Source organism: Camelina sativa, chromosome 12, assembly GCF_000633955.1.
Source record: "Camelina sativa cultivar DH55 chromosome 12, Cs, whole genome shotgun sequence".
Classification (NCBI taxonomy): Eukaryota; Viridiplantae; Streptophyta; class Magnoliopsida; order Brassicales; family Brassicaceae; genus Camelina; species Camelina sativa.
Window position 1 is genome coordinate 10,638,146 of NC_025696.1, and position 11,103 is coordinate 10,649,248.

Sequence of the window (11,103 nt, forward strand, 5' to 3'; positions counted from 1 at the left end):
AGTCTTTAACATTTATTAAAACTTGTAAGTGCTATTAATAGTCATACCTTCATACTCTCCAACCCTCCAGAAACGCAGTACACAAAACACCGGTTCGTTACGATATGTGAGATGGCATCCTGACGACTCCCATGAATACATGAAAAGGGTAGCATAGTTGTTTACTGCACGGCACTTGATAGATTCATTCCTACAGATGAAGATAGTAGAAACATTTTATAAAGAGTGAGAATTAAAACTATTAGCAACATGATATGTGGAATAAATGTGTCTTACCTGCCATTTAATAACATGAAAACAACTTCACCAGCATGTTCTCTGTTGTCCGTTACAGCTACTACACATCCACAAACATCTATTTTTTGCCAAAAAAGTCATTTTTTATTCCAAAAAGATGAGTAATTGTGTCCAAATCTATCATTTACATAAAACTATTTAGTTTAAAAGTTCTATTTGTACTTTTATATTGGAGGAACCAATTTACAAAGTTCCAAAATTCTGAAAGTATAATGATTTACGAACACAAAGATAGCAATATCTATGAATAATTGATTCTAAATCTATCATCCAGTTTTAACTGCTTATGTAAAAGTTCTATTTGTACTTTATATGGGAGGGACCAATTCACAAAGTTCCAAAATTCTTAAAAGTCTAAAGATTAACCAACACAAAGATAGTAAAAATCTTTATCCACAGGGTATAATTGAAATTATTATAAACCGTATATTAAAAATGTACCAAAAGAGATGGGATGATGGATTCTTGAACGATATATATCACCCAAATCTTCAAATCGGAAGTAATTTTTCGAATTTGCTGATTCTAACTGAATCATGGTTGATTCATCCGTAAACTTGATTTGGAAAGGATGATGAGTATTCCTCTCTCTAAGGGTTGGATTGATGATCTTGAAAGTCCTAATCTCATACCATTTATCCTCATAAATATACTTCCTGAGCTTTTTTAGTGTTGTTGGAACAAAGGCCACCTCAATTGTGTCACCCTTCAAATTTTAATAAAAATTGTGTTAGTGATCTAATAGATAAGACTCTTAAAATAACAAATTTAAGTAAAATTTATCATTTGAAAAATTCTCTAACCCTTTTGTCCACAAGTAGAAGAACCCGTTTGCTGAAAAATTCGTAGACATACCAAGAATTCAAGACCTTGGCTTGGATACACCAGTTGGTTCTTCCCGGATGAAGTTCAGAAATATAATCGATATTCATGATTCTATCGAATTAGGGTTTTACTGTTTTCTCTCAGTTGTCGGAGACAAAAAGGGGATTTCGGAACTGTAAGAAAACAAAGAGGCACGATTAAACGATGCGTATTAACGTTGTAGCGTACCACCTCTATTTTTTTCACTATTATATATTATTATTTAAATTATGATAACAAATGAAAGACATAATTTATTTTTTATAGACATGATGCAAGTTTATAAGTTAAAAGTGTTTGAGATTTAATTGTTAAAATTTAGACTTTAGCATACAGTCAACAATATATTTTTTTACCATTACGTTAATATATTCTATATTAAATTACATACCAATACCACCATTTTAGTTATATTACATATAATTATAAAGAGTATTATGAGTCACATTGTATTTTTAAGATCCAAAAAAATTGTATAACTAATTCTATAAAATGTATAAAATAAATTTTAATTTAAAATCCAAATCAAAATTTCAATTACAAACATAATAATTAAACAGTTTCAAAAACCTCTTTGAAAACAACATTAAGTGTTTTATTCTGGCATTTCCCATCTTTATCTGTAATTAACACCTTCAATCCTTTCCTGGTTGTGACTCGAGAGAAGACAACATAAAGCTGTCCATGTGTGAAAACCGGTTTCGGCAGAAACAATCCAACATGTTCTAGCGTCTGACCCTGACTCTTGTTTATAGTAATTGCAAACGCCACGGTAATAGGAAACTGTCGTCGTCTCATACGAAAGGGAAACTTTGCATCAGGTGGACTAACATACATTCTAGGGATAAGTACTCGATCACCAACCTTTTTTCCTGTCACGATCCTTGCTTCGATTACATGTTTGGCCATCTGAGTAATAATTAGCCTCGTACCGTTACATAAACCACCCTTAGGATCTATATTCCTTAGCAACATGACAGGTGCTCCAATTCTCAAAGTCAAAACATGGCTTGGCAGTCCTGAAATACTGTTTAGGAATTCCTGAGTGTAGATCATATCATCAAGTCCGCTTGTATCAGACGTTTCAATACTATCAGAACTAAGATATTGTCTCTCCTCACCTGTAAATAAAAAATTTACAAATTTGTATATGTTTTGAATATTAAAATATTTTTTAAAAAGTAAATTTCTATACCATATTTAATTTGCATACCTGGAAGCTTAGAAAGCATAAACTGATTTATCTTATCAACATCGTCATTTCTTGGACTTAGAATAGCTCTTTCACTAAAGAAATTTGGGTCAGTTCTCCTTGTAAATTGTTCTCCGTAGATCTCTTTAACTATTGCTTCAATAGGATTTCCACTTATATTAATCAACAAATCATCCAGAATTTCTATCTCCACATCCCCACTATCTGACTCGTTAATTTTGCCATCCCCAATATCAAGAAGCCACTTAGAAAAAGTAGCAAGAGCACCCGCATCCATACTATTACGTGCTTTGTGAAGTCTCAAAATTTTGGTAAGTTTAAGAACTTTACAACTATTCCAAAGAACAGATGAGTTGATAGATGCTAAAACTGTCGCTACCCTTCCTCCTTCCGTAATAACTAGCAAAATCTGTCTAAAATCACCTCCTAACACAACAACTTTACCTCCAAAAATCTGGTCACACTTCATTATATCTCGCAAACTCCTATCTTAAGTTTCGTAACAAAGCTTGTTCATCATCAGAGCCTCGTCCCATATTATGAGCTTTGCTTCTCTAATTAAATCAGCAAGATCAGATTCAGCATTTATCGAACACACAGAATATTCATTAAGATTGATTGGAATACCAAATCTTGAATGAGCCGTTCTACCACCTTCCAAAAGCAAAGCAGCTATACCACTTGAAGCAACATTAAGAACGATATTACCTTTAGACCTTATATCAGCACCAAGAATAGTCCACATAAAAGTTTTTCCAGTACCTCCGAAACCATGGACAAAAAACATACCTCCTTTATTGTGATTCACAGAGTGAATAATTTCTTCATAAACACGCCTCTGCTCATTAGTTAGCATAGGTAACAACTCATCGTATAACTCCCTTTGTTTATGAGGCTTATATATTCTCTCATCTGCGATAAGCCTACTATCATCTGCTCTCGAAGGCCGTAAGAGACGTCCCATTCGATCGTAACATAAGTTCTATTTCAGTCAAACATATATTTTCTATCTGAGTTCGTGACAACATTAGACCTACCACAGGAAATTTAAAACACTTTATTATTATTTTTTTTCCTTCGAAAACGAATATTTGCATGAAAGAAAATAAGTTTTTGAAATATCTGGATCGTTCCTGTTTCTCCTTTCTTTAAACAAAATATCCTCATACAAGATGTCTTTTGTTTGATTCCAAACTTCAAGAGGAACAGTTAACTCTTTGTATGCAGTAGGATCGCAAATAACTTTCTTAAAAATTCGCCAAAACACCATTCACCTGCTTCGTTTATAGCTGCAATGTACTCCTTATCATCATCCGATAATCCCAAAGCATAGCAAGCTTCTTAGAAATCTTTATAAAGTACACCATTGACTATTTTTAAATAGTCAAAGCTTGTTGGTCCTGGAATTTTATTAAGCAGAACTCTCAAGTAATAGGCTTCTCCTACAGAAGGCGGTACATAAGTAATTCTGCCTATTGCAAAACTTTTCCGTTTCTCTGACCTTGNAAACCATGGACAAAAAACATACCTCCTTTATTGTGATTCACAGAGTGAATAATTTCTTCATAAACACGCCTCTGCTCATTAGTTAGCATAGGTAACAACTCATCGTATAACTCCCTTTGTTTATGAGGCTTATATATTCTCTCATCTGCGATAAGCCTACTATCATCTGCTCTCGAAGGCCGTAAGAGACGTCCCATTCGATCGTAACATAAGTTCTATTTCAGTCAAACATATATTTTCTATCTGAGTTCGTGACAACATTAGACCTACCACAGGAAATTTAAAACACTTTATTATTATTTTTTTTCCTTCGAAAACGAATATTTGCATGAAAGAAAATAAGTTTTTGAAATATCTGGATCGTTCCTGTTTCTCCTTTCTTTAAACAAAATATCCTCATACAAGATGTCTTTTGTTTGATTCCAAACTTCAAGAGGAACAGTTAACTCTTTGTATGCAGTAGGATCGCAAATAACTTTCTTAAAAATTCGCCAAAACACCATTCACCTGCTTCGTTTATAGCTGCAATGTACTCCTTATCATCATCCGATAATCCCAAAGCATAGCAAGCTTCTTAGAAATCTTTATAAAGTACACCATTGACTATTTTTAAATAGTCAAAGCTTGTTGGTCCTGGAATTTTATTAAGCAGAACTCTCAAGTAATAGGCTTCTCCTACAGAAGGCGGTACATAAGTAATTCTGCCTATTGCAAAACTTTTCCGTTTCTCTGACCTTGGCTTCCAGAGTTTTTCTCTCTTATTCCACACAAATTTAGATGGAAATTCAGCATACGTAAGTTTTTTGGCCTGGGGATAAATCTTGTTGCATTCCATCCAGCCCAAAAATTTAGAAGTTCTATTTGTTGTACGGTGCAAAACATCTTCTATTGGATCATCCTGGTTGCAAATAGCCAATTCTTGTCCTGGAAGATGAAACGGGAGTTTTTCTACGGCTGTAGTACGATAACAAATCAGGAAAGCAAAGATTCGCCAAGAAGCCTCACATGCAGATACATACCTAAAAAATCTTGGATTAGTTTGTTACGTATAATTTAATATGAGAATGTTTGACAATCCTAATAAGTTATTACCTGCAATTGAAAAACTTTTTAATTTCATTTTCTTGATCTTCTTCTCCTACTTTGGCTCTAACATAGTGCGGACCTTTAGTGATGTACTTGAACAAATACTTTACTGAACGTGTCTGGNTCAAGTAATAGGCTTCTCCTACAGAAGGCGGTACATAAGTAATTCTGCCTATTGCAAAACTTTTCCGTTTCTCTGACCTTGGCTTCCAGAGTTTTTCTCTCTTATTCCACACAAATTTAGATGGAAATTCAGCATACGTAAGTTTTTTGGCCTGGGGATAAATCTTGTTGCATTCCATCCAGCCCAAAAATTTAGAAGTTCTATTTGTTGTACGGTGCAAAACATCTTCTATTGGATCATCCTGGTTGCAAATAGCCAATTCTTGTCCTGGAAGATGAAACGGGAGTTTTTCTACGGCTGTAGTACGATAACAAATCAGGAAAGCAAAGATTCGCCAAGAAGCCTCACATGCAGATACATACCTAAAAAATCTTGGATTAGTTTGTTACGTATAATTTAATATGAGAATGTTTGACAATCCTAATAAGTTATTACCTGCAATTGAAAAACTTTTTAATTTCATTTTCTTGATCTTCTTCTCCTACTTTGGCTCTAACATAGTGCGGACCTTTAGTGATGTACTTGAACAAATACTTTACTGAACGTGTCTGGTTGCACCACTCAACATTTATATGAGCACGAAAACGGAGTGATAAATCACGATTATAGGGAATAACGTAACTATTATCGTATTTAAAACCTCTTTTCTCCACGATTCTCCCATCGTTTCGTCGTCTATATATTGGATAGCCAGCATCATCAACAACAGTATTATCCATGAATGATTTTGGGAAGAATTTTGTGCATTGCCCATTATTCATGCATAAACTATCTCTATTCATATGACCACACGGACCATGGATCATCACATCAGAAACAACTTCGTACAAATACTTATCCACCTCTTTATCAGGAATCTCAGCGCTGATGTATTTATCAATGTCGTCTGATGTACGCATCTTATTGTCTGGGTGTAAAAACAGAATCATGTGTGCATGAGGCAGACCCCTCTTCTGGAATTCTATTGTATACATCGCTGAAATTTATTAAACAATATAAACATTTTTAAAAAAACATTAATAAGTTATTTTTTTCCAAAACTAATATAAATAATAATAATAAAAATTTATTTAATACATACTAGAATTTATGATACCAAAAGTTTTTTCCTTTCTTACTTGATCCATTAATCTATCAAGTTCATCTTGAAAACTCGACTACATATATCAGGTCTATCTTCTTTACTAAGACGATGCCTTGCTAGATAACGATCTATTTCAGGCCACCTTGGGTTGCATGTAAAAGTTATAAAAAGATCAGGAAATCCAAAATATTTGCAAGTAGCCATGGCGTCAAGATAATGTTGCATCATATATCTCTTTCCACCCGTAAACGATGACGGAATAAATATTCTTTTTCCATGTTGTGCAAGTCTTCATGTCCTTTTTCAGCAGCTTCAATTATCTTATCGACTCTTTCAGTTCGGAGTTTGCTTTGGTTCATCCAATGTAGTTCAACCTGTTCGATTCGATGGTAGTGAATGCATTGACTAAAAAATGCTGGAATAATTTGCCTGCCATAACAATAGTCGAAGACTCTTCATATCTTTCAAATATTCTATACGCATAAAATTCCCTCATGGTAACGGTTTTCCTTTTACGTCCACGGGTATCTATGAAACCTATACCGATGCCTAATCTGAAACCATCTTCACCATAAGGGAACAACAATGGGTACTGTAAAGGCAAGTATGCAGGATGAAGCTCACTTATTCTCTGTAAATTACCCGAACGACTTTCTATAACAATGTCACGCTTATTCACATCAACTGTAAAATCTCCGGGTATTAAAGCAGCCACCTCTTTACTGGTAGGAAGATTATGAGTTCTTGCATCAGTAGTTCTTTCTGAAGGTAAGATTAATCGCAGACCTTCGCTACCTTCTTCCATATTAAATCTTTCACGTGCCGATCTAAACGCCTGAACATGCGGATTATGACTATCAATCTCATGTTTTAAATCTCCAGAAGATCCTAATGATCTATATCAACAACAAAACACAAAAATTAATATTAATAATGATTAGTAGATACATCAAATTATGCTAAAGATATTTAACAAATAATTAAGATATGGAAAATATTTAAATACATATTTATGAATATATATAATTACCTAAATGCAGAAATTCTATTAGTTATCTCGTTACATACGTCATGTATATACAATTGCAAAAACATTGGTTCCTTTCCAGGTTCTGGCAAGATATCACCGATACGATGATAGTTTTCTCCGCACACCTACATATACATTTTTTAAAAAAATTATTATTTTAAATATATGTTAGATATACATACTTATTTACAAAACAGTGGTATAACGATTCAGATATGCATCGAGATATACCATTATTTAATAACTTAGCTTTTATGGGAGGAAAGCCAAGAAACATCTCAGATGTCGCATTGCTTTCATTAGTATCGAATGAAATCCCATCAGTAGAGCTGTCTGAATCACTTTCATCGTTCGTATCCGAATCAGTTGCGACGAAACATGCGAAATCTTCGTGTAATCCGGGAAGAAGGAAATTTTCTGCAAAGGTAACCATTGGATTAGTTTTAGCATTTATATATATTTTTTTTAGATATATACTCATTTTGAAATCCCTTCCCGAACATATTACCTTTTTTCTTCCTTTGTGCACGTTTAGACTTCAGTATTTGCATTCTTTTCAACCTTGCCATCTTATGTGGATCAGGATTCTGAAAATTCAGTGCATTCGTAAAAGCAGGAAGATTTATCGTAGAACTAACACCTGTAATTTAATAATGTTGTTACGTGCAATCTATTAGTTTTGAATGTAACATATATCTTAATGTAAAGAATATAAAATGTCTGTACGTTTTCTAGAGACGGCATGTGTCGTTACATTCTTCCTCCGATATGGAATCTTTGAAGGTCTCATTATAATACGTCAAGTGTAGTAATCTGCAAAATGAATTTCAAAGTACGATCAAGAATTCATATAATCGTGTAATTCTGACTATTTTATTCTAAATTTCGCTAGCTGTTAGGTTTGTTTATATTGGAAGATGGTGCCGTATATATGATGCCATCTAAAATGTGCTAATTATTGATATATACAAATATTGACATATGTATCTATATATCATCTTAACTTTTTTGAATATTTTTAAAAAAATATGTTATTTATCTTTCTATTATGTATGGAGATCTCTAATACGATTTTTTTTGAAATTTACTTTCTTGATCTTTGTCAATATATATATATATATATATATTTTTTTTTTGTTATATTTCCATAATATTGTAGATCATTATCGGGTCATTACTGAAAATTTACTTTTATTTTTATATTTTCAAATTTTATATCATATTTATTAAAACATGTCAAACTAATTTTTTTTTTCATAATTAACATTCTACTATTAACAAACTTTCCGCTGAATTGTCATATCATAATTTTTATTAATTAGGAAGATAATTTCATTATGTTATAAAACTAACATTTGTTAAACATTAAAAAGTGATAAAATCACTTTTAAAAACATAACGAATTATAATAACATCGTGATGATAATCAGAAATAACAGTAGTGATTGTTATTGAATATTAAAATCTAAAATTAAAATCCAAAAACAACATTCTAAAGTCTATCTTTTTCATGATAGATCTTTGCGTACATATCTCTTGTTCTTCACACACCAGAAATATCCATTAACATCCTTATCATATGTGTAGATTGGCTCATTGTTAGGCATGACATTGTATTCCATCCAGGATTGAAATTGAGATTTCTTGTTCTTTGATTTCAAAATACTATTTTCACCGTCAACAACGGTATTTTGAACGTCAAGATGCACCAATGAGTTATTTTCAGAAGAAATTGATTCTTTTCTGGTTTTCCTGACTTTTTTTTAACTGGTTCCGCAATGCGATCCTCACAAAAGGAAACAAATTGTTCTTGTTGAATTTGCGAACGGAGCGCATCTTCATCAGGTCCTGATCTTTTCTTGGTGGTTCGACAAACTCCAGATAAACGTTTCATATGATTCTGCACGTATACATTTGAAACATGTGAATGTAATTTCAATAATACAAAATAGTGAAAAGCTTGATTTTTGTTTTACCTTATACGTCAAAAAGCAAGAACTTAAAAATTAATTCAGTTTTTTTTTTTTTTTTTTCTAGTTGACATGGTAAATTAATAAGACTTATATATATATATATATATATAACATGTAGAAGTTGAGTTTTCACATTTGATAATATTATGTTTCCTAAAATTTCGTACTGAATAAGAAAAATAATCAGGATTACCTTTAAGTTTTTTAATATAAAAGTATTGTTAACATATTCGTTAATGGTCACTTACTTAGATTCTCATATTGAATATTCAAATTATTAAATTTGGCCTTTTATTTTTAACATATTATCGTTACTTATGGAATTCTGATTTATGTTTAAAAAGATTTGGGTTGGGGTTTAGAGATATCCTAACCATTATTATTTACCAAATGATAATATAGTATGAACTTATTTTACTTATATTAAATATACCTTAAATATTTGTTTATTGTAACATAATTATAGTAATTGATAAAATTAAAGTTTGACAAATACAAACACGCTAAGATGTTTGAAAGCGTTCTTAATTGTCCAAAATAATAAAAACTTTCAATTCAAAAAATAAAAAAAAAAGTTGAAAATAAAAATTAACCAATATCATGTTTTGAAATGACGCAACTTTTTCAATCTCGAGGTTCAGTTTTTGATTTTTTTCCTTGTCATCATGCTATGACCCCCAGTCGTTCCAACATTGCTGTCTGTATGATCTCTCTTAGATGAAGTCAAATTCATTTCAGCTGGTGCGATTTGCAACTTATGGTCGTCGAGATCCAAAGAATTATTCGAAAGTTCATTCCTTCCATATAGTTCCTACATTGAAATTATATACATTGAGATTTTAAAAATATAAAATTCATAATGGTATTATGGATATTTGTTCTTTTTTGTTTACTTTAATACCTTTCCAAATTGCACAACCATGTCTTCCTTTTCCCAAAACTTTTCGACAACATAAGCAGACTTGCCGCTTTTTAAATTCTCGATTGTAATCGCCTGAAAATATTTTTTTGGAACACGAACTGGGAATTCATCACATGGTTTCACAACAGTGGTTCTATAAAAGACGATTTTAAATCCCAAAGAACTTGTGTTATAACTACTATCATAATCGACTAAGCTGAACGTGTCGACTATTTCTGACTCGCCGACAGCGAGTTGGTTTTGAAACCTGCTGACCAAACCATCTTCAATAGATGCATGTATCCTTGTACCCTATATATAACGATTTGAAGTTACAAAACTATTATCCAGATTCTCTAAAAAAATTTTAGATAATTCAAATAAACATGACGTTTCAATTTTAAATTAGAACTTACATCACTATCAACGAAGACCATCTGAAGGGACTTGAATGATTTCCAAAGTCTTATGATACAGACTCTTATCTTTTGATGGTCTAAAGCAGGGTTGAGATTGTCTAACTGAACAAAAGGTCGAACGTTCATCTTTTTAGAAGTCATATTGAACTGAGCATACAACTCATAAACACATTAGCGGAACAATATTTATAGAGATGTTATACAACCGACTTGATTTTTTGATTTTTTAGAATATTTTCTTACTTTATTTTGTTAAAACGATAATGATGAGGAATGTAAACATATCATTTATGAATATTCTCGATATTCTTATTATCATTATTAAAAAAGTATATTTAACATTTTTTTACTCTTTCAGATTTAATGAAATTCATTAAGCAGTTGTAAATTACCATATATCGTTATTAAAATAAATGTTATTTTGTAAATTATAATAGTGGTCTTTAAGAGTTTTAATTAAACAAATCTCTATATGTTAAAATTTGCAACTAACTAAATTTAATAATAATCCAGAAAAATAATATTTTAATTAATTTATTAAATCCCAAAAAATCATCAAATATAAACTAACAAAAGTGTTTTTCAATAATTTTCAAAAAATACGGA

The 11,103-nt window shown here is 31.7% G+C and overlaps 2 protein-coding genes across 2 annotated transcripts; both read right to left on the reverse strand.

Moving 5' to 3' along the window:
* LOC104733370 lies at positions 16–2,843 on the reverse strand. The gene is made up of 4 exons (XM_010452952.1): positions 2,375–2,843; positions 2,094–2,282; positions 277–355; positions 16–190 (listed from the first exon to the last, which is right to left on the reverse strand). The coding sequence occupies exons 1-4, from the start codon at positions 2,841–2,843 to the stop codon at positions 16–18; spliced, it is 912 nt and encodes a 303-aa protein (XP_010451254.1).
* On the reverse strand, positions 9,815–10,623 carry LOC104733371. The gene is made up of 3 exons (XM_010452953.1): positions 10,495–10,623; positions 10,079–10,390; positions 9,815–9,988 (listed from the first exon to the last, which is right to left on the reverse strand). The coding sequence occupies exons 1-3, from the start codon at positions 10,621–10,623 to the stop codon at positions 9,815–9,817; spliced, it is 615 nt and encodes a 204-aa protein (XP_010451255.1).